General features: G+C 41.5%; 2 protein-coding genes across 5 annotated transcripts in view; one reads left to right on the forward strand and one right to left on the reverse strand.

The window, feature by feature from the left end:
- Positions 1-16611, reverse strand: part of dnajc13 (DnaJ heat shock protein family (Hsp40) member C13) — a 28848-nt gene extending 12237 nt beyond the window's left edge. For 2 of the 3 annotated variants that reach the window (XM_084034268.1, XM_084034270.1), the window contains exons 1-22: positions 16522-16611; positions 13519-13599; positions 7581-7656; positions 6667-6816; positions 6218-6259; positions 5925-6125; positions 5601-5807; positions 5279-5374; positions 4975-5066; positions 4585-4751; positions 3976-4055; positions 3707-3876; positions 3572-3604; positions 2720-2819; positions 2519-2626; positions 2258-2413; positions 2101-2157; positions 1880-2001; positions 1551-1626; positions 1280-1375; positions 1022-1162; positions 149-166 (exon numbers count right to left, since the gene is read on the reverse strand). In XM_084034268.1, the coding sequence (XP_083890394.1) occupies positions 149-166; positions 1022-1162; positions 1280-1375; positions 1551-1626; positions 1880-2001; positions 2101-2157; positions 2258-2413; positions 2519-2626; positions 2720-2819; positions 3572-3604; positions 3707-3876; positions 3976-4055; positions 4585-4751; positions 4975-5066; positions 5279-5374; positions 5601-5807; positions 5925-6125; positions 6218-6259; positions 6667-6816; positions 7581-7656; positions 13519-13586 (2256 nt within the window). In that variant the 5' untranslated portion in view covers positions 13587-13599; positions 16522-16611. The remainder of the gene's footprint in view (positions 1-148; positions 167-1021; positions 1163-1279; positions 1376-1550; positions 1627-1879; positions 2002-2100; positions 2158-2257; positions 2414-2518; positions 2627-2719; positions 2820-3571; positions 3605-3706; positions 3877-3975; positions 4056-4584; positions 4752-4974; positions 5067-5278; positions 5375-5600; positions 5808-5924; positions 6126-6217; positions 6260-6666; positions 6817-7580; positions 7657-13518; positions 13600-16521) is intronic. The other variant, XM_084034269.1, reaches the window with a different exon arrangement.
- Positions 16612-18996: 2385 nt separating this feature from the next.
- lztfl1 (leucine zipper transcription factor-like 1) lies at positions 18997-24227 on the forward strand. Of its 2 annotated transcripts, none has more exons than XM_084034303.1 (10): positions 18997-19258; positions 19570-19694; positions 19825-20019; positions 21714-21771; positions 22155-22226; positions 22313-22378; positions 22469-22546; positions 22825-23001; positions 23084-23187; positions 23270-24227. In XM_084034303.1, the coding sequence occupies exons 1-10, from the start codon at positions 19256-19258 to the stop codon at positions 23286-23288; spliced, it is 897 nt and encodes a 298-aa protein (XP_083890429.1). In that variant the 5' UTR covers positions 18997-19255; the 3' UTR covers positions 23289-24227. The 2 variants fall into 2 exon arrangements, with proteins under 2 accessions (XP_083890429.1, XP_083890430.1); XM_084034304.1 differs by having other exon boundaries at positions 22843-23001.
- Positions 24228-26375: the final 2148 nt, after the last annotated feature.

Here is a 26375-nt window from a genome sequence, read left to right on the forward strand (position 1 = left end):
AGATGATAATAAATCCTCGCCTGGCTGCATTAAAAAAAACAAAACACACCCAATGTCACATGAAGATGGAAAAATGGTTTGGTCAAGAGAAAGAAGGTGGAAAAAAAAAAAAAAAACAGCACGGATCCCATTGGTCAGTCCTACTTACCAGGTTATTTCTGTCCTGCTGCATTGTTTGACAGCAGGGAAACCACACAAGACAAGGGGAGGGTGGGGCAGATACAACACAGAGAGATTATTGTTCCTCGGATCAAACAGATGAATCAAAAAAAAAGGGTCACAGGTCACTGGAGTACATACTCAGAGGCTGACATACAAAACTAATAATACATCCTGCTGATGTATCTGCTAGATGAATATTTCACTTTCTGCAAATGTATTCATAGAGCAAGTGCTGCAAAGATTGAAAGCAAGCCAATTCAAATATGTAGTTGATCAGCCATTTTGAGTAATTCAAAACAAAAGTGTAGAAAAGGAAACGGAAGCTGGGTGACATTCAGGTGAAGGAAGTTTAGTGTTTTTAGCTTTATTTGAAGGAAAATTAAGATTGCAATTTTGTAGTTTTATCAAACAGTTAAGGTAACACCACCAACCTCAACCCACCCGCATACTATGTTATTATCAAAACAGAGGTATCCTTTAAAAGAAAGGTGACACTTCCTTTGGTCACATTCAGACACGCCTGTAATGGAAACGCGTGAAAATGTGCACAAGCAGTTTGAACAGCAGATATGCAAGGCGCAGAAAAACAATATTCTATGATTCTATCTCGACATGTGCCGTTTCCTCAAGGTCAGACAGCACCAGAGCTGACACAGCTCTGCATGCATAATAAACAGCGGCAGCAGAAAAGTGTTTTATTGTGTTTGCCTCCGCATTCTGCAGTGCTGCTCAGCATGAGCAGCAGAAGCAACGGTTCAAGACACCTGAGCAGAAGGTCAGCAGCGGCAGCAGCTTGTCTGATAGATAACAGGGGAAATCAGCCCCTTTAGCATCTTTGCAAAGAGAAATGTACCCTCACCTCCTTCTGGGCAATGCCCATTTTATCCCTCCAGTGCATCAAAACTATATCAGCCTTCTCCTTGGCGAACTTCTCCACCTCTTTGGCTGCTTTGCCAGCTATCCGCTGCCACTCGGGCACCTTGTTTCGATTTAGCTGGTCCTGTGGGCAACAAATACAAAACAATTATATATAAATATATATATAAAAATAGCTTCTCATTGAACTGTTTGCACACTCTGGAAAAATGTACATATGTGATATGTTTCTCTGTGATACCGTGGCAATTTTCAAGTTGTCTCGGATGTGCATTCGGTCCATATCTTTCTCCGGGACTGAGTCAGCACTATCCAGGTAAGCCAGCAGGCCGGTTGGCTGAGAGCGAACAAGACAGAGTGAAATGGGTTAGGACTTAAACAGCGTGCCTCAGCTGCCAGAGAAAGGCATTGGCTCACATCCTGGAATACCGCCTGTGTCACATCATATTGATAGCTTCTGCCATGAGTATTGGGGGAAGCATCACATATTTTAAATTCTGAAATAGCCTCACCAGTATCCTTTTCAGAAGGTTCATGGCGACGGGGTTTTCTGCCGTCCAGAGTCCCACCAGGTGACGACTCAGCTGCCTGAGGAAAAAAATAAAAATAAATCACACATAAGTAGCTGAGTCATTTTATTAGTTGTATGCGTTATAACACATTTACTTGTTTATCCACTGTAGTATCCACTGTCACATACAACGTGTGTTTCTCTGGTTAAGAGTATTAGCGAAGCAGCTGTACAAACAAGCACAAACGACTAAATGACTGTGTGTGTGTGTGTGTGTGTGTGTGTGTGTGTGTGTGTGTGTGTGTGTGTGTGGATTAATTGAGGTTGGACCTGTTGGTTAGCATCCGCTGGTCAGCGCTAATGGTGAACAAAGAACAGTGTAGATGCCTGGGGAGAGCCCCTTCACTCAGCGCCAGGTCCTGCATCTTGGTGGCGATTTCCTTGTCTCCTTCCTAAAAATTAAACAAACACGAGTTGTTAATGAAGCATAAAGACACTCCAATCATGAAATTAGCGACACCTTAAACCACCAAACGCAGAGAAAGGCGTACCTCAATAATGGCCTTCATCACCAGGCCGGCTCCCTTCACTATCGCCATAGAGGGATGCTAGAGATGACAATGATATAATTCAACACACAAGCATCTACTGAGTTTCTATCATCATATTACAAGTGGGCGGAAGGGTTTATCAACACCAGTCAAGTACCTGGAAGAGTTTGAACAAGGTGCGTCCATCGGAGGCAACCATCTCAAGCAGCATGTCGAACTGCTGCCCTTCTGTGGTTTCGCTGTAGGGCGCGCAGAGTGCAAACGTTAAGAAGTCCAGTAAGGAGCTGATGACCAACGCTCCTGTTCCGTGGTCCTGAAAACACAAGAAACAAGAGAGTCAGTGCTAAGATTTAGGATACACAGATAAATCAAAAAACTGAATTCTGCATACAGCCTGCTGCCATGAAAAGAAATGTACCACATTAGTGATGAATTTTTCAAGGAGGTTTTCCAGGAACTTCTTGGAGGACAGCAGAGAGGCCTTGTTCAGCTGCTCCTGCCTCAGGTCATAGTCATCGTGCATCGGCTGTGAAGAGACATAAAGAAACAGCGAGATGAAGAACAAACATGAAAAATGGTTAATATTTAGCTTATGTCTGGATATTAAGTTGATACTTACACACATAAGAGCACAAAGCATGTCTACAGCAGCATGCGTCACACTGTTGTTGTTCCTTTTTAAAGCTTTTACCGTCTTCACTCCCAACTTTTCCCTGAACCTAGAAACACACAAACATACATTCACAGATTTACCAACACCACTTAAACCACCATGCCTTATAAAACGCTATAAACACAACAGAATACAAACCATATAGATACTGTATTATTTAAGAGGTCTGGGGTTGGATACACAAAGAGTTAATTGCTTAAGAAGTGGCTTGTTGTTTCTTTTACTCACGAAGTCTCACATCTTCTACTGAACCGAACTACTAAGTGTAACAATATCAAAGAGGTCTTCCTCAAAGCAAAAATCAAACCGTTCATGTATTTATAGTGATCTGTGGTTTGTGGTTTTTGTGAGGGAAACACCAAGCTACTCTAGCAATGAATCTTCCAGGAAAAACCAATTGTCATTTGCTTCACAGGAACAAATAATAAAACAGTAAATACAGTTCCTCTCATACATCTCAGTGACCCGGGAAAAAACTACACGGCTCTTAGATACTGCGATGTAGAAAAATATAAAGGATAAAATGGGCAAAGCAGATAGTGGGAGAGAGGTGGAAGCACAAAAAGGAGTATGAGATGTCAAGAGAGGAAGGTCAAGACAAATCAAGGCAGACAGCCCGACTGAACACAGTGAAGTGACATAACCTCCCTTCTGAAGTGCCTGTCTAAAAGCCTGAGATGAAAGCAGAACAGAGATAAAAGGGGAGAAGGCCGATCGATACACGGCTAAAAAAGACTTAAAGGATAAGAAACGGAGACAGGCAAAAGGGCAGACTGAGATGTATGGATTCATATTTACGTTGCATCTGTGACTCCAGACCCTTGACCAGACCTTGGAATGACAGAGCATGCCTGTTACCAGCAGCTCAACAACAAGTACACTTTGACGAAATGAAAGCAGGAGGGTACAGTGGGATTTCTGCTGCGTTCTTACTTGGGCAGCTGGGTGAAAGCCTGGAAGCCAGCCTTGGAGGCCACCAGGCGACGGATGGCCTGGAAATGGCTCTCCAGCTCGGTGTTGAGAGCCGGCAGCTCGGCCTCCTGGGATAAAAGGGCCAGGATGGCGTTGTTGATGAGCTTCTCTTTGTTCTCAGAAAAAAGACCCTGAAGAGAACAGAAAGAGACAAATATAAAGACTGGGGAATTAGTGTGGATCCTATGTGGGTCAGTAGATGGACATGAATCACGTTTGAACACACTCACATCTTGTGTTACTGCGTGCAGCACTCCACTGTAGGATATGTTGGCGTTGAATCTGAACACTGCATCGGCAAAGTTTCCGTCTAAACAAAGGAAGGAGGGATAGAACAAATAAATGAGAGAATGTACAAGTATAACAATAACAACAGGGTCATACACAGCACGCTGGCATTCCAAAGTAAACACTGAGGCCACTGAAGTCAATGTTTACTTTTTCTTTTATAATTCAGAATATTCAATTGAGGCTTAAGCTTATTCAAACTTGCTTAAGGCTTGAAGTTATTTTTGGCAATGCAACCACGTCTTTCTGTTCACCCGTTTCTTTCGATATGCTTTCCAACACACCCCAAATTATTATGAGGTCAAACAACTGAGTGACATTCTAGAGTAACCATTGCATGAATACTAATAAAAATGAATAACCCATTTCCCAGGTTGCACCTCTTTTTCCTGATCTGATTACATATCTAATCCCAGATCCATGCTGCTAGCATGGCAAAACATTTTCTTAAATAGGATACCACAGTCAACACCACTTAAATAAAAATAAAAACCAACTTGAACATACGATACAAAATCCAATTCCAAGTTCACAAATCTAACGAGACTCACTTGGAGGCGCTGCCACGAATTTGAGATGCAAACTCTCCACCTCCTCATCCACGGGCATGCTCAGCAGGCCCCATCTTTGGCCTCGCTGCGTGGGGGCCATTTTGACGCACACGTCTCTGTTGCCCGACGCTCGGACTCCATCAAGAAGGCTGGCTAACAGGGAGTCCCTGCAGACGCACATACAAACAGACTCAGCTAAATGCATTACACACAAACGGTGAGCACACAATAAGAGGAGAGCGTAACGGCGGAGACACATGCACACAAGCAAATTACTCATCATGTTAAAAAAACAAATCCCAAAATACTTCCAAACATTTAATAAACACACAGGGCACGTAGTGTCACTGAATACATAAAGATGAGTGTGTTTGTGTTGCATCAGTGTACCTTTCTGTGGAGGAAAACTTTCTGATCTGACCTCTGATGAATTCGACAGTAAACACCTGAGGGTTGTCCACGTCACAGATGAGAGCAAACACCTGAGGGAAGATGATGAGTACAGGTGTGAGTGAGAAAAAAGGGCGGGGAGAGTTTACTCGTATCACACAGACTCAAACTGTTGACTTGCAGTGATGCCGTTCCTACATAATGAAACAAAGACAGTTCAATTAGCATTCATCTCCACGGGAGATAGCCGGGAAAAGAATGCAAATGTTTCAACCTGAATTTTCGCTTTAGTAGGAGCGCTCACCTCTCCGAAGGGTTTGATGGTGACTATGTTGTATGAAGCCGGGTCCCTCTCCACTAGACAAGTCTCGGTCAGGGCCAGAATACGCTTTACAGGCTCCTAAGAAAGACAAAAGTAAATTATTACCTGTTATATTTGTTTATATTTCCACTCTTCCCACTTTGTATTGCACCCGCTGCACAACATTTTCCCTCTAGATGAATAAAGGTTGATCTTATCTTATACACCCTACTTCAAAAAACAAATTATAAATACAACTTGAGAGCAGCAGTAGGTCGGTACTTTCAGATTTTCTTGTGAATAAATGTAAATTAAATGTTCTGACCACGTGTCGAGGGGTGATCTTCTGCACCACGAACTCGGCCAGTGAAGTGATGCTCTCGTCCGAGCTGTACTTCCCCAACCTGTCCGTCACGAAATCTTCGAAGGTCAACGCCTCCTTCCTCAGGCGTAACATGATACCGATGAAGTTCCCAGCATGCTCTATGGCGCAGCGGATGATGTCATCCCGGTTCTCCGAGGCAAACAGATGCTGAGAGACGGAAGCAATAGGGAGGGAGATGCAATGTTATATACAGGGGCATTTTACACACACTTTTCAATGCCTTTGAGGCACATTTTCAGATAAACCAACTCTATGAATGCATACCAGCCTGCTGAAGCCCCCATAAAGGATGCAGAATCCTCCCTGGTAGTCAGAGACCTCCACGAAGCCCTCTACATTACGATAGTCGTAGGAACACACCACCCGGTTGGTGTGTGGGTCGATCTGGTCGATCCCGCCTGGCGTCACCTCTAAGCTCACTGGCTTCCGCGTGTCACTCCAGTGGTGTTTGTAGCAGTTATAACGCTGTAAAAGGTTCAGCATACGTGTTGAAAGACATTCATTTCGGTGTCACCACTCAAATTGATAATTTTTCATTTATGGATATCAGTACTTACCCTGCCGGTTATTTTTCCCTCTGAAAACTCTGTTCTGAATCTCTGAATAAGAAAAATAAGAGAAACCAACAGTATTTTAGAGCCAATTTAGCTCTTGAATCATCACTTTTTGTAAGAAGTGTTGTCTTTATTGCAGAATTACTAACACATTTAATGAGCTCTATGGGGAAATAACTGTCCTACTCCTTCTTGCTGTTTCATAACACTTCGGCATAATGAGTTTATTTCTTCATAGCAACAAACAATCTGCCGATTTATGTTTGTGATAAACGCCTACAGAGAGTCAAAGGGCCTGTGATTTGCAAGCAACGCATCCCAAACAGATACATGAAATTACTTTGCTGCAATTCAAACACAGCAAAATCCACAGTGTGGATCTGCCACGTCTGAGACCCTCTTAATGAACATGTGCTCATGATGGCAGTGAGGTGATGAGAGTTTGTCCTCACCAGCGCTTCGGTGAGCAGCTCTGTCCGGTGCTCTGTGGAGAACTTGAGCGTTTCGGACTTCTTGCCGCTGCCTTTGCGGAATGTGAGGTTGAACTCTGTTCCTTGACCTTTTCCTACCGGACCGATGCCACAGATGTCCCCATAAGGCCACTGTAACCGCAGACAGCAACAACACAGAGACAACCGCATTGTTACATTCACTCACAAGCAGTTTGATCATGAAATTCAGCATTTATTAGCACTATATCTAACATTTAATACATGGTTTCTTACACATTATAATGTATTTAGTGCATGCTGTTTAATTACTATATGTATTAGGTGTTTATTAATGAACTCCTGCTGTGGGCACCCACAAGGGTGGTGTATGAACAGATAACGGATGACAATATAGTAAAACACATTTGTAATAATATAAAATATGTCTTTATAAACAAATGTATAATTGCTGACAAATACTGTACAGTAATTAACACTTAAAATGTCTAAACAATGAGTTTTTACAACTACATGTTAGTGTGTAATAAACTATTAATATTAAATGTTTATATACTGCTTAGAAAAGCTAAACAGAGGGACTTGAATTTTTTTCTTTAAAACAACGACAATTCTATTTTGCATTTAGCCATTGTGGTCACTGAGGGGCTTAATGAGTAATGTTTCATGTCTAATTGGTATTGATTATGACATGTTTCATGCTCTAAATCAGTGTGAAGACTTTGTGTATTTAAAGACTCCACATAAGAGGTTTAAAATACTGCGTTTCACTTTTTAGCAAAAGAGCCATGTGCTTCTAATGGATTTCCGATAGTCACATGGAACTAAGAACAGCACATCCCGCTGAAAGCTTCAGCAAAGAAGAGGCTCCTGAATGACGCTGGCACTCGTGTACGACAGGCGGCATCCACACTGACCTGATTTGTTATTTCTAGCGTGGTAGGGTTGTACGTGGTGATGCCATGCGAGCCCACTGAGAAGACTCGCTTGTACCTGGAACACAGAGATGGTGGGAGTCAAAAAACATGGCCTTCTCATCACCAAGCCCACATGGTTGCAACACCTACGACAACAAGGGCAGTGACATAACACCAGCGGTGAATGTGGTAAGTAACTGAATGTGTGGCAGCCGTTCAAAACGCGTGAGGGTTACATGAAGCTGAAACAGACCCAGTTACATTTCCTATGTGCCAAATACATCTCATATATCATACATATGTAGGTTTGGTTTGAGAGGAAAAGGTCCATTTGTAGCCCTCTGTAAGTTAATGATGAGTCAAGCACAGGTGACATCAATAGGGCTCCATAATCTGGTGATATCATCCGTATTACAGTTGTATTATGTCAGTTTCCAGACATTTTATGAGGTTGAGGTTGAGGTGAGACACAGACGGGGTGAAAAGATGATGAGAAAAGATTTCTAACTGCCGTTTTAAAAGCTGTGATAGCCAGACAGTTGGATGGATCGAGCATCATTAACATTTAGCTCTCCCCATTCACCAGATCCCATGATATACCAGGCTGAAGTAATAAAGCTGTGGATTCTGGATGTTTACCCAGGAGACCCAGCCATCACTACTAGGGGGGTTTGCTATTCTTTGCATGTGTTTAACACGTTCGTCCTCTCAAGTAACTTAAAAATGAAAGAGGCTTCCTCACATAGTAGGGAGGAAGTGTGAAATTCAATTTTGCAAATCTTTCTGCACGTTAGGTTGAGTGTGTGTGTGTGTGTGTGTGTGTGTGTGTGTGTGTGTGTGTGTGTGTGTGTGTGTGTGTGTGTGTGTGTGTGAACTGCAGGCAGGCACATCCGTCTGTGCTTGATCGCTGCCAACACATTTTTGCCAATTCATAATAATTTGCTTTCTATTTGAAAATCAGTAATCATATAAAATATAAAATTGTATAAAATATAGTTTAGTGAGGTCTTTTTTTAGATTTGGGGAATTTTAAAAGTAAAGGGTGTATTTGTATCTGGGACACATGTGTGGTGATCTATGTACAACATGTTCTCCTAACACCTCCATGGCACTATTAGCCTGCACACTGAACATGCTGACTCGGCTCCTTTCCTTTCTTGGACATCCTCATCAGACCTGGATAACATTAAGAGGTCTGGTGAAACAACCAGCTAGTTCCCAAGAAAAAGCAGTGTAAAAAGGAAGTCAAATTGAGAGGTTACTTCTGCATAATGCATCCAGACTTGTACACAGAGTACGTGACTAACATAAACAGACAGGTCAGGCAGCGGCCTGAGGCAAGGCCGGAGTGAATCCCCACAGTCAGTCTTTCCTTTTTCACAATCATACAAATGTCATGTCCTTTTTTGTGTACCTCCCCCATTAGAAAGCCTGTTCAAATGTATTCATTGGCCTTTACCATCTACTCTATACACTGAGGTTTCCTGTCCACTATTCTCGGTTTCTGTCATCTTCGGCCACAAAGTCCGACACCACAACTCTGTCCTGATCTGAGGGAGCTGTCTCTCTACATGTCTTGACCTTGGTGCTAAAGTGGCTGGCTTAACCGGGTGTCAGCACAAACTTAGTTAATTATTCATTCTCTGTGGGCTGATTGCCCCCACCTTAATTCTATCTTAGCACAAAAGCAATATCCAACCCTCCCTGGCTAGTTTGCTTTGTCTGTAAGTCTAAAAATGCATCAACTTAGATTTTCACTGTATTACACAACACAAAAGTGGTGATAAGTTTGTGTTGTGTATGAAGAAGTCACATTTGCTGAACCTATTTCCAGCGTTTCCATACATACTATATTTCAATACGCTAATGTTAAGAGATTTAATCGATGCAGAGGTCGACTTTGAACATAATCAAAAGCATGCATAACCACATATGGATGATCATGAGGCCAACTCCTTTGAGAGATAACCAGAAAGACTTCTAAAAACAGAGTGATTTTCTAGCTGAAGCATGCCAATTACAGTGTAAGTAGCAACGCGCTAAGTGGCTCTCTAGCCAACTGCATAACCAAGTGATGCAGCGATACAGAAGAAGAGCTGGAGCATATAGACTTGAAGCCAAATTCACCTGCTAAAATAAAATAAAGCCTGTATGTAGGAAGGTGGGATGAGTTGAGATTAAAGTGAATAAGTATATTAATTATAATATGTAGTGACCCAGTGTGTCCTCTAGGATACTCTTCCAGAAACCTAACCAGTGTTTTTGCATGTGTGAATCACGTAAGATGGTGAGAGATAATCAAGTCAAATATTTTACTCATGCTGTGATTTCCATTCATACAAAAGATATGAAAATCAAGCAGAGACTTGAAATAATCTTTTGTTTGGCAATCACTTTCCTTTGACTGGACTGGAGCAAGCAATTCACTGATAGTAGGAAAACATTCACATAAATCTAAATTACTGAGATTTGTACTAAATGGTTCAAAAACGGTGGTGTAGTGCTTTAACTCTTCCATAAAAGGAACCATGTGAAGAGAATAGGGACTAAATAAGCTTTACAGGTACACCAAAGATATAGTTTGTGATAAGTAAACGGTTAATATTCATTCAGTTGTACATTCATCTGTCCTTTTCCTTCCATTTCAAGGCTTTCACAATGTATCACATTAAGCAACTTCCTGTCTTCCAGTCTGACTAAACCCTGGTAACAACTGCCTCCCCTTTTTTAACAACATTTTTCAACAAAAGGAGACCGAGCTGAGGATTTGTTTGGCGACATGATCCCCTGCACAAAACTCAACAAACACTAGATCTCAGAGATGTACAGAGTGGTGGAAGGAGAGCTGAATGTGAGCATCACAGCCACTGTCAAATCATGGAAACAGACTGATTTGCATATTCATGTTTTGAAAAAGTGCTTGAAAACCATTAAAAAGAAAACTCAGTGTCATAAATCCTGAAAATGGGCTTCATTAGGAGACAAATCTAAATCTCTACAAGCTGGAGTCATGTGACTCGTCTTGAATGAATTATGACCACGAGCACAGAGAAAGCTGCTGCACTAAAGCAAAACTACAACAATTGTCATTTTAACTATTGCAGAAAAAGGTATCTGAGGATAACCCAGTGATGATTTGATCATGTCAGCATACAAACTGACACAAAAACACTTGTTTTAGACCACGAAGCAAAACCACATCAACATGTCTTTTTACATTCCCCTTCAACTCCCTGACTATGAGCTAATGCCTTATTTTTTATGATTTAATGTAACCAGATCCTTTTATATCTGCACTTAAAAGAAGCCTTCAGTCAAATTAAATTTACACTGGCCTTTGAGAATTTGCCACATCAAGGGATACTGTTTAACATACTTACAATTCACATGACAAAGGCACGTGACATGGTTAATTAAACCATCAGACAAAACCTGGAACATTTTTACATTTTTGACTGGATATTTTCTAGAGCTTGAATGCTGTATGTTTTATGTTGAAAGCATCAATCCAGAAGATTTTCGGTGTAATAAATGTCTGTTATTTCGCTATCGCTGCATAAGGTAATAGAATAGTGATTGAGCCTCCAACTCTCTGATGAAAGAATTGCAATATAGTATTACAGCAGAATTACTAACTGGGTGTGTGTGGCAAAATTTCTGGGGAAAATGCTGCAAACCGAATGTTTCCTGCTGCTGTGGCTTCAAATTACAAGCATGAACAGGAAATGCTACGTGTTTGTCAGTGAGCGTGACACCGAAAGCCATCCTTCATCACAAAGGCCTCGACAATACAAGACAATGGGCATTTTTGGCATTTTTTGACAGCCAATCACTTTGAAATCTTGCAGGGAGTAATGGAAGAAGAAAGAACAGCCACTGTGAGGTGTTTGATGAACAGCTGCAGGCGACAGGCTGCACACCTCCAAAACCTTTCAGTGAGGTATCAAACCGCGGCTGTCCTTCACTTTCACTGTGCAGCATACAATCAGATCATGGTTGCTCACAGAATGACGGAACAAGTCTAATTATTGCCTGATTTCTTTATTAAAACGATTAAAGTTTGATTAGCTGCCTCCGGTATTCTGGGACCGGTAGTATTAAACCCAATTGATTGATACCATAAACAGGTCGTCAACAAATCGACCAGGAACAAAATCCCAGTGAAACTGAAGTCAGAGCATCTTTAAACTCTGTGCTGTGACATATTCCCACTGAAACAGTATATTTCAGCGGTGTACAGTTACAAGAGGGACTTAAATAAAGTCCTTTGCATTTGATTGGATGGTGAAAAAGTGGGCGGGGTTAGAGTGCAGCACGATAACGAGCTACAGAGTAGGTCTGGCTCCACACTAACCTCCCTCGTCACTCATTGATGGATGGATGTCAGAATATTATTGGTCGAAATTGCTTGGTTGCCCACATCATATGGTGGTTTACAAGAAAAAATTATGACTGCAATTCAACACAAAAATACACTTCTTTTTGCATATATTGTTAAATAGGTGATCGGAGATGTCGTTTTTAATTTCAAACTGGATCAATTGTTTTCATGACTGCCTACTGAAGACAAAAGTAGCTCACGATATCTGATGTTGTATAAAGCAAGATGAAAGAGGATATCCTGACAACACCTTCTCTTTCTCTTTCTGTTGGGCTACTGAAGCACCAAAAAAAGGTGAATTTTCATTTCCCTCTGGGCACTCTATCACTGGTATTGTCCTGTGCTCTGTCGTCCTTCTGTCTCTTTTTTATCTTTCTCTTGGGAGAGTTGTGAAATGACCTTTAAATGTTTATCTCAACAAATTAGGTTCCCCTCCCTGATAGAGATGCCTGTTCGCCAAAGCTGGAGGAGGAGGGTCACGGACCCCCGGTCAGCTGACACTTGTTGACCCTTGAACATCAACCATCAACACAGGTTTTAAACTGCGCCATTCTGAATGTGATATCGGTCTCCACTGTCCACCATACATCAACGCTCGTCTCTGATGGACACTTCAGGACGCATTAGCAGGATGAAGCTCCGATGATGGCTAATGCTTTGCAGCGCTGCTTAAGTTACCAGAGTCAATGGAGGGCCTTAATGGCACAAAGACATTTAAAAAGCAGATATTGGTAATGTGATCCCACTGGCTCACTGGCTCGATTTGAAACATGTCAATCACATCTACTTTTAGGCCCATATTTGCTTAAGTATGTAATTTAGCTATGATGATCTATAGAATGAAAACAGATACTCCATGTACTATATGATCATGGGAATTGGGCCATTCAAACATGTTTACAGCAGAGATACAGTATGTTAGCCTTATTCACATGTAATGCACTCGACCAATTCATCTGTTTTTATGTCAACACTTCAAAACGTGTTCACATAGGGCCAATCACCTGACCGGTACTATAAACACACGAGTGCAAAAACACTTCCTTCCTGTTCAGAAAAAATGTAAGATGCCCTATACTTTCTCTGTATGTAATACAGTGTTCATGACAAATCATTCATGCAAAAAGGATGTCGCCACATGCTGTGGGACACGGATCTCTGTTTCATGTTGCATTCATACAATACATGAATGTGAGTACATGTACTTCATCTTGCAGGACTAGGTCTGCGCTCGGTTCACTGCCAGTATCTGTTTCCTTGGGATACATTTCCTAAGACAGTGCAGCTCCACAAACACACACATCATTAGTGCTGATCAGTGACTGCTGACAGGGGTCTGCAGACCTCCTATCCCTGGCTAGGATAAGGAAGTCAACACAATGGAAGTACTGAGTCAGGATTTCAGGATTCTTCACAACTGCCGTTACACGGTGATGAAGGGAAGTGTTTTGGTTAATGTTGCCTTGTAGAAAATACAAAGAAGATGTGGAGTAGACAACACCACCAGCCCGGAAATCAGTGGGATTAAAAAAGAAAAGAAAAGGAAAGTGGTCTTACTTTCCCCTCCAGGAGTGTTTGGTCGTGTAGAAACAGGCCAGGTCTTTGTTTTCTTTGATGAAATTCATCTTTTCACAGGACCTACAAGACAAAACAAAAGTGATTTGAACATTGCATGAGAGAGAGTGTTATATTTTTAATTACACAACAGAAGGGAAGAACAATAACCAATGGCTCTATGTGTCTCCGTTAATGTCAGCTCTATAAGTCACCAAATAACCTTCCCAAGTCACTACTACATCAAGTTTATGTGGCACACATTCCAATATACTGCAACACACTTCACACAGTCATTCAACATTTTGCAGCTTGGAGGCAGAGACTCCCACCAGACACACCCTCCGCTATAGAAGAAATGCTGAGCAAACAGTGATTATCCAGTGACACAGTAGACCGTCGCTCCGTGACTGACTGATTCTTCACCGGCATTAGCTATGGGCCGTAGAATCAAGGCAGCTGGTAGCACATGACTGCCAGTGTATTATAAAGAGACGTCTCCATCATGCGTGCATTTTCACAGGGTCACTGTGAAAAGAGGTAAACGGGAATGCAAGCTACTACTCAGAAAACTCAGAGGTCTTTCATTACAATCGTATATCATAGGCACAACAAAATAAACATAACAGTGCACCAGCTGAGCATCTGTCAATAAAGTCTGGTGCAAAGCCAGTGTGGCCTATTGATCGCTTCAGATAAACAGGGGTGAGGCAATGTCTAAGTGTTTTGGCCCAGTGCAATATGTGAATGAAAATCCTTGTCATTTTGATCTTAAACGCAGCTAGGAGACCTCAAAGCTGGACAACAGATGAGGAAGGATCCTTGTTCTTGTCACTAAATCTGAACCAGGACAAATCCAAAAAGCATCAGTGGAATGGTTAAGATTGATACTGTGATTGTTTCAAGCAAATTGAAGATAAAAGCATCAAAGAAAAACCAGTCAACAGACCAGAACAGAGGAATTTGAGGGCATAACCGCCTCTCCTATCCTTATTGCAGTAATTTGCTGGTGGCTGCACTGTTACAAGGGGAACCTGTGTCAGCATTCTGCCAGGATCCTGGAAAAATCGGACTCCAGTTTTCCTTCCTCTCCGTTTCAGTGTGCGACTGACGCAGGGGGGGACAGCAAAATAGCCCCGAATGATGGAATCCACCATTCACCGAAGGGACAATTGTCTGGTGTTCGGAGAGGGCAGGATGCAAAACACAGGCTACGTTCAAGTGCCAGCTCTGAACGAGGATCTTAGAAAAATTGCCAATGTCCAGATCTCAATAATTGATGCCTGTGGTGGAGAAACAAAGGGTGCAAGAACAGTCAAAAGCCAAGTTTTGCCTCAACAGTTTTTTTTTGCCAAGCACTCATTCATGGAGCTGCATAATTAATCTAATCCTATGCAGGGGGCTGATGGAATGCACAAAGGGACATGTCAGCAGTGCACAGCGTGTTCTTTGCTGCTGTAGAGGGCTGTGCAGTTAAAAATATATATATTACTGGGTTGAAAGGGCTATGATGGGTGTAAAAAAAAGACTATGGCAGATTCCATGACTGGGTCATATGACTACCCCTCCCACTACTTCCTGACCGTATGCAGATCAATAGCAAATGATTCACGTACCATCTCGACAGTTTTGCACAAAAAAAAAGTAAACAGCAGGAAAGTGAAGAAAATGTCAACGCCACCAGGCCCGAAGCACAAGCGAACAACGTTTACTTGATAACTTGTTCCAGACAGGTCTCCCAACTTCCCAGAAACTTTAACAAACACAGCTATTTACTATTTGCTGTGATAAGTCAGTACGTTCCCATGATGTATACTGATGCTTTCATCAACCTATTAGCACTGCTAAACAGAATGCATCACACCTCTGAATGGGACTTATCTAAAACAACAGAAAACCAACTGTCAACTGTGTATTACTGACTAGGTACCGACCACAGGTTACACTGCATGTGTCATGACTATTAACACTTGTGTGTAGTTTGTCCTCTATTGGAGTCTACGCTGTTTCTCACACCTGTTTGGAAACAAAACAGTTTCCCTTTTCAAAAGTACAATACTTAAAACTGCTACAACAGCAGTGGGTACAAGGGTCAAAAGATCAGCTGCCGTTGCATCATTTTATGGCCCTAACCATCTTTTAAATCTCCAGTTAGAATCCTGTTGAACATAAAGCCATGACCAATATGGATTTACAGTACAAGAAAAGCATATGACCATCTACAGGGGCCTTCAGAGCTACACATGCATTTGACCAAATATTCTTATATTTTTGACCTGGCCCATATCATAATAGGAATATCGTGCTGGTTTCTGCAATGTGGTTTTCTCCTTGAAATATATATATTTTTTGCATTAAAGACGTGTTATAATGTCCTCCCTTTATTAGCCAATGATATGAAGCAATCTCTCTGCCAACTTTACAGTCTGGCATTTTCCATACTTCATCTCAGGCTCGTTCATGAATCACTCGTATGCAAAGTATAATAAACTTCGCATTTTTTTTTATTTTTTACACGTGACTAGAGATATGGAGACAGAAGTTACAGGAAATGCGTTAAAAAGCGACGGTTAAGTCCATTCGGGGATGTGCGCTGGGTCCCGATCTGTCAAGTAAATCCATGACAAGCAGCATTAACGTTACCTGGCTCTCAAGCGCTTAGCCAAATTCTGCTTCATTGCAGCGGGCCTACACGGTCCAACTGTCGGGCTAAAAACAAGCAAGGACAGCGCCGCTTTAGCGATGTCGACGCTGCCGTTGCTCCTCCTAACTAAAATAGCAGATAGCACAGACACTTATGTTACCGGCGTTTGTTTGCCGAATGTAAAAAAAGGGGCTGTGGCAGGCTAATGTTGGGTTAGCCACAAGCTAGCGGCTAGCTAGCACATCACTCAGGTTTTCTAGAAGCGCTAACGCTAGCTCGTCGCATTAGCAAGCGGGGTTCAATCAAGCAATCATTGGGAAGATGGCTCGGAGACAGTGGCAGGTGGTGACGGATGCGTTTACCTGTCAAATCGCTAACGGTTATGAGTCGTAGCCGTCCCTCAGCCCCCCCACCCTCCTCTGAGTCCGGCCGGTGCTTCTCAGTCGTCCCACTCTGATGCTGAAGGTGCTCAGTTACGCTGTATTCCCCCCAACAGGGCTCAGGACGCTGCCATATTCCTCATACCAAAAGTGTGCGACTGCGCACGCGTGAGGCCTGCTGTCATGCGGCTGTCAGCTGATTGGTTTGTCGGCACGCGGAATTATCGAGATGCCGACCCGAGATCGGTTTTTAGAAAATAATTTTAGTGTTTTTATTGATACATACAGACGAAACTGACCCTGGAACTGCTGTTTGGGTTATACAGTAGAATCAATGTGTGCTCATTCGAAACTAAAGGGTAAATAAATCGGAAAAGACACTTTCAAAACTAGACGGATTACACTGAATATATATTTCAGTGCATATTGACAATAGTTTGGTTTTCACCATGACATCAATTCTCTGTGAATTGATCTAATAAAATGGAAACTGAATTGCACTATTGTTGATTATAATATATGTACATCCTTGTTTCTCTCTATAAATAATTTTATATCTGCAGCTTTCCACGTATCAGTAGCTTGCTAGGTAAGATGCACCTGGGGAAAGAAAGACAATTGTGCCCTCTAGGGGCACTGTCCCACAAATGCAACAATACCTGTGCTATTATAAGCAGTTTACACCAGTTAGACCAACAAGAAGAACAGGAAACTGGCCACACGTACACACATATTGGCACAGTAGTTCTAGCAAAGTTGCAAAAAAAGGAATTCACTTTTATACATCACTCCCTTTGCAAAATCAATTTCCTGAGTTTTACCATTTATATTAATGTGTTACACATTGATGTTGGCTCTGTAAAAACCTAACCAGTAAGCAACTGAGATCTTCTCATACGTCAAAAACACATACACACATTGTCTTTGTCCGACGTTCTTCTATAATGTTATATATTTTACAGTTTGTTTAATAGTTAATAGATCAGATATGACTTCACCGCTCACTCATTTGATTCTGCTACAAGAGCAATGCAAATAATGAGTAACCACCAGGATCTAACTGACCATTAACAGTAATCCCAACGTGTCAGACTTTAACAAAAACTAAGAAGGGCAATGATTAGACAATCCTTGTCTCAAAATGAAAGTGACTCACCGTGATTGAAGGTAAAGGGGAAACATCTTGGTCGCGGAGACTGTCTGATGTTGCACAGTGAATTTGAGCGGGGTAAAAATGAGTGGTCACATTCTGAGGCATCTGATTAGGTGACCAACCATGTGCTGCCTGTTAGTCTAATTTAATTACAGCTAGAGACATGAGGAAATAAGTTTCCTTCTTTTTTTTTTTCTTAGGATCCTCCTTAACAAAATTGATAGTGATGTCCTTTTGGCTTCAGTGACATATTAGAACTATAATGCAACAGAATCTCTATGTGTTTTATTTTATTTAGCTCATGTGGTGTCAACTAGTTAAACTGAAAAGAGTCCCATCAGTTATGTATTAAGCGGGTTAATTGTAATGCAAATATGCAAATAAAAACACTGCCATATGCTTAGTTTACTAAACTGTTGACGGCATTACCTGTCATTAGGAATTTAGAGAGATAGGATTGCTACATGATCAACAATGAAAACATTTTTGCAGAAAAGAAAATGTCAAAACACACTCTGAGATGCCATTAAAATTGGGTCACTCAGTGTCATATCATCTTGTTTGACCAGTAATTTAATTTTCTATGGGATTCAATCAAACTGGGGCCGGTTGCTAAACTTGATGTGATGTGCATGTAAGTACCACAGCAGAAAGATATGTGGGGTGTATCTTCCCTGGACCTCTCACACTTCTAGCTCAATACTGCCATCAACTGCTTGTTACGATACAGTGACAAACAAGCCCAATTGCCAGTTTAGTGACACAATAATACACGTTGTGCATTTAAATAACATTGTCTTGACCTTGTTGTCTCTAAAACCTTTTACATAAAAATGCAAAGAAATCCAGAGAAATGAATGACAGAGACAAAATAGTCAGATCTGGTGGCCATCATGCTTTGACAAAAAGTGTTTTAAGAATGGCTGCTTTCGGAACTGTTGTTGTTTTTAACAAACACACATTTTCCTTAAAAAATGAGGTTGATAAGACTATAAGAAAAATGAAAATAAGACTAGATTTGATATCGCAAAAATAAAACACAAGTGTGAATGGCAGAATAGAACTGAACATATTGACATTGCATGTCATTTATTAGAGCTTATAATAACAAAGAGATGTCTCTATTTGTTGACATACAACGTGGCTTTTATGACAATGTCGTTTAATTGTAATAGCTTATATTTTCAGCGGTCATTCGACCATATGGCTTTGTGTTTCATGTTGTACGTAGCGCCGCTGAACGCACCTCCGGTAACCAAGGCAATGACGCTATTCTCCGTTACCAAGGCATTCTCAAGGCAAACACTAGCTGGTAGCTAGGCTAGCCAATCTGCCAGATAATCTTACAGCTATGATATAGCCCCCGTTAAGCCTCTTCAGTCTTTGAGTTGAAGTCTAACTACATTATAGTTTGCTCAAACCCTCGACTACAGGACATCACCATGAGCTTCTAGTCTGTTCGCTGCGTGGCCTAAATTAGAGGCTGAAACACCCATTTTTCCTTTTGAATCATCTCAGTCTGCAAGCTAGCTTAGCGACGTTAGCGTTAGCCGCACAGCCACCATGGTAAGTAGCTGTGGTCGTTTGCTGCTTATGGCTAACCAGGCCACCTGTTTGCTTTCAGCAGTTAGCATGCTAATCATCCCGCTCCGTTTGATTTGAAAGCCGGTTGAGAGTTAGCAAGCATCACCGGAGACATTCCGATGAATGAGCGAGCTCGTGTTTGTGAATAGGCCGTCAACATTAGCTCGGGGGAAATCCTCTTCAAGTTAGCTCGTAAGCTAGTTGTGGTAGCCATTCCAGCCTCTCTCTCTCTCTGTCCATCATCTGTGGTTGACAATCTCCTTACGTGTTCCTCTCTTGTTGTCTCCATGTAGGCTGAATTTGGGTTTAACGAACACCATCAGAATGAAGTCGTCAATTACATGCGACTTGCACGTTCAAAGAGGGTCCTGAGACTAAAGACTATTGACGCATGCTTTGAGGAACTCAAAGACAGCAGGTGACTGGTCATACTTTAGTTTTTGGTGTCATTGTTTACGTGTAAATACAACTTTAACTAAGCAATAATGGTGTGCTTTTCAGTTGAGATGGATCTGTGATGTATGGTGTGTGTGTGTTTCTCTCTAAAGGCTGGTGGAGGAAACCTTCACAGTGGACGAGGTGAAGGAGATGCTGGACGGGCTGCAGGCGGTGGTGCGTGGGGAGGTGGAGACGGAGCTCATCAACACGGCCCACACCAACGTGCTGCTGCTCAGGCAGCTCTTCTCGCAGGCTGAGAAGTTTTATCTCCGACTGCAGAGTGATATCTCAGAGCTGGAGAACAGGTGAGGAATGAGGAATGAGAAAGGAAGCAGCTTGTGCACAAGATGTACCTCGTATATGCACCAAAAAAAAAAGTTAAAAAAAAAAATCACATCCCATGAAAAAAGCTGTAAAAACATCAGATTCAAATGATTTCAAATGACAGTTCAAGGTCAAAGAGAGTGCCACGCCAAAGTAAGAAGCGAGCTAGATCTCTAATCATGCAGTATGTCTTCACGTTCGTGAGGGAAAACTCCTTCACTTTGTACTGCACTTCCTCCTCAGCACCGTTTAGGTTTTGATCTGCTGCATGTAACTGTAGATATGGCAGGCACAAAGGTCATAGCTAAGCCACACGCACAATGTGAATTCAACCCTTTTTTGGATAACAATGGTTTTGGTTCATTTAGCCTGAAAACAGCTGCCACATTCTCACTATAGTTTGATGTCAGTTCACCCAACTTACAAAAAAAAAGTCATAATTTGAGACACTTGGCAAAATGAAATGTGCAAGTTCAATTTCTCGTGTTGTTCTACATTTACAATAGTCAAAAAATGTGCATCTGTTGATTTTAATCAAGTTAATATTCCCTTTTTTTACCAATTTACTAATACAGACTTTTGAAGTGGTGAAGTCGCACAACGTTTGTGGCCATGTGCGATAAAATCGATACAGTCACACAGAATTAGGATGTTCTTGCTGTCGTTAATAAGCAAGACTGTCACGAATGCCTCTTCATATTACAAGGCAGAGCATAGCGAAATAGCAATGCAGGCATGTGCATGTGATACCAGTAATAAAGATAAATCACATTAAGAGCGGTTGTCAGAATTTTGGCAACGGATTTATTTCTTAGAGTCTTAGAGAATCTGTTGAGCATAAAATCATCGATGGCTGTTGTTTAAAATGTTTGCTGTGATATCCAAACTAAAGCCTGAAGCACACATCATCCTGTTCCTCTTTCTGCCAGTGACATTGAGGAAGCGAGGCTTTTCCATGTTCAAAAACTTCACATTATCTGATCTGATTGTCAGTATCGGAGCAAAATGTCATGCGTTTTGCACTGTTGATGATGTATAATCACTATAAAGCTCCACACTAGTGTGAATGTACCTCTATAGTATTCAGGTGAACTCGGCGTAACTCCTGACCCCTGTAAACCTTTCACCTAGTTCAAACACTGAGCATGTTTTGGAAAATATATTTTTTTTTAAATTTGGTAATAAACACATGGTGGGTGGATAAATAAGCCACAAGGTGTACTTGTTTCTCAGAGGGCTCAGCCCTACGTGACTGAATCTGCGTCTAAAGCGGGGGAATACGCCCCGTGTCACAATCTACGTGCGTTCAGCAGCTTTGTTAAAAACCACATTTGAGCTTTTCAGAGATCTGTTCTGTTTACCACAAGCATACATCTTATAGCATAAGTGATAAAGTGCCATCAAAAACAAGGGTGTTTATTTTCCCTGTCAAAGACACATAACTGCCAACTGGTATTGTATCATTGCCGTGCCAAAAAAACATTGTGGGGGGGGGGGGCTGACAGTTGTGTGAGGAGATAGCACATTATCAGTTCAGCTTCATCCTATTCAATGTTTCTCACAAAATATTGACGCCATCAGCTTAATATATGTTCATTTACTCTATAAAATAGCAGAGTATATGTGATTTCTCCATTTTTTCCTCCGCAATACAATTCTTTGCTCTTCCCTATAGGGAGCTGTTAGAACAAGTGGCTGAATTCGAGAAGACTGACTTTAAAACCCCTGATAAGGTGAGTAGAGTTTAACGTGCAGCACCATCAACACTCATTAATCACTATACAATGGATATTCACCCCCACATGCAATTCAGTAGCTGGAGAGCGGAGCCTGGTTGCTAGTTGGGGGCCACCTGCCCTGCACACGCTAACCGTGCGGTCCAGAAGTCACACATGACTGAGGTCGACGTGTGGTTTCACAGCGCACGGCGGGGAAAAAACAAATGAACTTTGAAATACAATACGCTCCGTCGTGGGTTTAGCTATTCGCACCTTTCTCAGAAGGCTGCACATCAGTCATCTTACCATTTCGAAGAAAAGCAAGATGGATATAAACTTTATTTGCCATTACATCTTCTGTCAGGGCCTCAGTTGTTAAGTGTGTACTTTATTCCCAGATCAACCAGGACAAAAGCAAACCCAAGCTAGCACCGCTGAATGAAGGCGGGGTGTCTGAACTTCTTAACAAGGTAAAGAAATAAAGTGTCCAACGTGATTGTAGAACGTTAGTGTCCTCATTATCATACCTTTACACACATTTTAAATTTCTCTCCAGGAGATAGCGAGACTACAGGAGGAGAACGACAAACTGAAAGCCAGGATGCGGACTTTAGAATCCCAGGTATGACAATGAATGACACAAGCGGCACATTTTCTTATAATTCATGCATTAGTCTAGTTGTTAACTCTCGGCTGTGATTGATTTTCGGAGGCGATGAGTGCGCTGGATGAGAGGACCAGGGCAGAGCGAGCTCTGAAGGACATCCAGCAGGTGCAAGGTGAACAGCAGGTACTGTTTGGAGTTTTGGCTTCGGCGAGTAGCGTCATCTTCTGTTGTGACATTTTGAGTTTTGCTCTCCATTCTGCTCCTTTTAAAACTTTTTTATTTTTATTTTTATTTTGTTGCATCTGAACATACGCTGTCATGTGGTTTTATTGGACCTTGAATGGTATGTATCCAGCTGACCAGAGTGCTGACCAATAGGAATAGGGTATAGATCCTGTAGTCATAGCGACGATTGCCATTCATTCCAACTGAATTTGTACGTTATTCCTTTTGCCATCCAGCGGGCTGATGCATCCCAGGAGATCAGCAGTCTGGAGGACACAGTGGCAGCTCTGAGGGAGGACTACGAACGGTCCCTTAGTGTAAACTCGGCCTCCCAGAAGGGTCTGCAGGAGAACCTGATCTCCGCCAGACACGAGCTCCTGCGAGTTCAGGAGCAGCTGTCCTTAGCAGAGAAGGTACGTCATCTGTAGAGTGACCATCTGAAGTCATCTACCACAAACACAGATGAACCTTATTCTGTGTATGTGATGTGTGCAGGAGTTGGACAAGAAGTTCCAGCAAACTGCGGCCTACCGCAACATGAAGGAGATCCTGACCAAGAAAAACGAGCAAATCAAAGACATAAGAAGACGATTGCAGAGGTGAGCTTTCATTTCCAACTTTTTCTAGCTGTTTTTTTTTAGATATTTGTCTAATATCAGGTTTGTAATGTGTGCGTTTCAGATACGAGCCCAACGAGTGAGTTCCACCGAAGACAGCTGGTCCAACAGGTGTCCAGAGGATTAGACGGGGACCAAGAAACCATCAGTTCCGCTGCTGCAAGACAATAGAGAGGGAAAGAAAAGGCACTCCCACAGGGAATTGTTTATTCATGCTTTATCTGGCATCTTCAATAGTTATTGGCTTTTAGTGAAGAGTGTGAGCAGGGAGAGGTCGTCGGTACGCGCCACTGAACACGCTGAAGTCGAGGCGAATGATAGCCTTCTTCTGCTTCTTTTCCTTTTTCTTTTCTACATCACAGTTTTGGAGCTCACTTACAGAAGCTAGCAGACTTCCCTCAGTGCTCTATGCAACTACTATCATGTCCATGTTTGAAGAGGCCTTGTCCATTTGTTGACGTGGACAGATACGCGTTGTCCGCCTGACGCGTTGTAGACTTATCAGATTGTTCTAGCCGATACTTAGCTTTCTAGCGTCGACATTGATATTTTGCGTCCTCCTTTTCTAGTTTAAAACCTAAACATTGAGTTAGACCCAAGCAAACCCCAAGCCATTTTGTTTTTTTTAACAGTGGACAGCTTTAAAGTCATGTTTACTGACCTTTTGAGGTCAAGCCTGCTTTGATTTGTGACCTAAATTCAATAGCATTTCACACACTAATATTTCCAATGATCTGACGTTCTGTGAACGTTTGATCATTGAAAATATATTAAAAAAAACTGTCTTGCATTTACTTTTTTGTTGCTTTTGCTTATTGACTTCCGTAGATAGTGATCTGGAATGAGTTCCCTACTCCCCGACACAAAGGGCATAGAATATTTTTGTCTGGAATCTTTTAACCGTGTACTTTTCGTATCTACATGATGTTCATGAAGTAATGCTCTTGTAGAGTATGATACATCTACCCTATATTACACTAGATGTGCAGTTGTTTGTATTGTGCGAAGTATGGGGGTAATAAAAGCTGTTAACAAATATATGTGTGGTCATTAAAGCTTTCTGAAAATATTAGACGGTAAATATACCCTGTGAAGGACTGAAAACGTCTTCTGGCCCACTGCATGCTGGGATTGGCTTCAAGTGATTGTGACACTGGCAAACAATAAGGGGGAAGAATTAATATGATATTGATTATGATAATTTAAGATTGATTAAACATCACTGTATGTGTGTGAATCTGACTGGTTCAACAAGGGGGCGCCAGATCACAATAATGCACAGATATATGCCTAAATATAAAATATATAGCCTCTCTGCATAATCTATGATAAACCGTACACATGGGTATGTGTGATCGTAGAGGCTTAATGTGGCCCCAGTTAATGTGATTACCTTTGACAAATATATATATATATATATATATTTACATATATATATATATATATATATATTAAATACTAGAGAGGATTTGGGAAAATTACAATGAGCTGTTTTCAAGTCTCTTCATGTGTTAAACACTGTTTTACAGGCCAGTGCATGTATGCATACTAGTCTTTTTTTTTGTTGAATCTGATGGGCTGGACCTCTAAAGCCAAGAAGAGAGGAAGAAGGAACATATAATAATATTATAACATATATATATTATAATATTGTATTACATTTGAATTTAAATGTGTCGAAATAGCCAATTCAGCATAATCACAGAGGGTCAGGATCGAAAGATTTTAGAGAATAAATAAAGGTTTGAAATGAAATGAAAGTGTCAGAATAAAGACTGTATTTTTTTTTTTTTTTTTTTTTGGATTGTGGATTGAGATAGTGTTTACCAGCCAGTCAACTACAAACAAACCCCATTGTTTTCAGTGAAACTCTTCAAGCCGCATTCTGTCCTTACTTCAACTTGGTTTTGCATCATGTGCACTAGTTATGCATGGTGCAACAAGGGGATGGGGAACGGGGACACTAATGAGAAAACAAACATATATATACACACAACAATAAAACAACATTCTTTAAAACCTGCGTCAATGGGCAAGAGATTATAGGACAAATGGACGTAGCATTTCTTGGCAACCTGTTTATTCCTAAACCAATATAAAGATTGGAATAAAAAGATTATTGTGTTGCATTTCAGTACTTGTATACACTTTCTATGCATGCATCAGTTATCTCATACAGAAGAGCAGCTGAAGGGAAACCGTCATGCTGATAATTTCAGATTGGATGCAAAACAGCTGTCTATCAGTGCATGAAATAAATCACAGTGAGGCAGGTACACAGGAAGTGGTGACTGCGTCTCTCGGTACCCAACGCGAGCTCTTGTGCTGCTGACGGCGGAGTACTTTCCCACAGTATGGGGCAACTGTAAATACTGGAGTACTCAGATACAGTAGCTTCCTGCTCAGCGACAACGCATCAAAGGGGTTTTCTCAGTTTCACTCGCAAGACAAAAGCTTCTGTTGTTTGGGTTTTTTTTTTATCCAGAATCTCAGGCAGACCTTTGCTCACAGAGAAATAACCTAGGTTTCTGGCTTGAAAGTGACGTCCAGAGTGCTGTACGGTGGTGCTTTTAGAGGCACTGGCTGGCGTTATTTCAATGTGATAATTTGACGTCTTTCAAGAGAATCATATCGAGATAGTGTGACCTGCAATACTGTTGAGTCGATAATAACAAGTAATAACAAGAGTCACTCAAGTTTCTCAGAACATCAAACTGCATCATTGCTTGTATCTAATTACTCTTGTATCTAATTCCTCTGCAATCATGTGTCATATAGCTGTTCCATACTGGTGACTAATTCATGGCGTCTCAAACTTTGATCACCTGTGAAACCATTTATGGCTCCAAAAATGTTCACAAGCTCAGCAGTTAGAGAGCCAGTCAGGTCACGTGTCATGTGATCTTAGTCAAATCTATTTTGTGTGCCAAAACTGTGGAGGTTTTTATTTTTTTGCCATTTCCTCTGTTCTTCCAAGAAGGGCCAGAACCTTCATTCTGTTTAAAAAAAAAATGTTTTAATTATGACACAAGTTTCTTCCCTATATAAAAAAAAGTAATGAGAAGTTATGATAAAGATACAATATAAAATGTCTCAGTCAGGATGAGCTGTTCAAAGCCACTCCCCGAGAACGCCAAACGAGTGCTAGAGATCGGCAGAGCGCAACCAGG

This window comes from Eutrigla gurnardus, assembly GCF_963514095.1.
Source record: "Eutrigla gurnardus genome assembly, chromosome: 18".
Taxonomy (NCBI): Eukaryota; Metazoa; Chordata; class Actinopteri; order Perciformes; family Triglidae; genus Eutrigla; species Eutrigla gurnardus.

Coding starts and splice junctions, on each gene's coding strand:
- lztfl1 (XM_084034303.1), top strand. Junction 19,695..19,824: donor GAGGAACTCAAAGACAGCAG/GTGACTGGTCAT, acceptor TTCTCTCTAAAG/GCTGGTGGAGGAAACCTTCA. Junction 21,772..22,154: donor ACTTTAAAACCCCTGATAAG/GTGAGTAGAGTT, acceptor CTTTATTCCCAG/ATCAACCAGGACAAAAGCAA.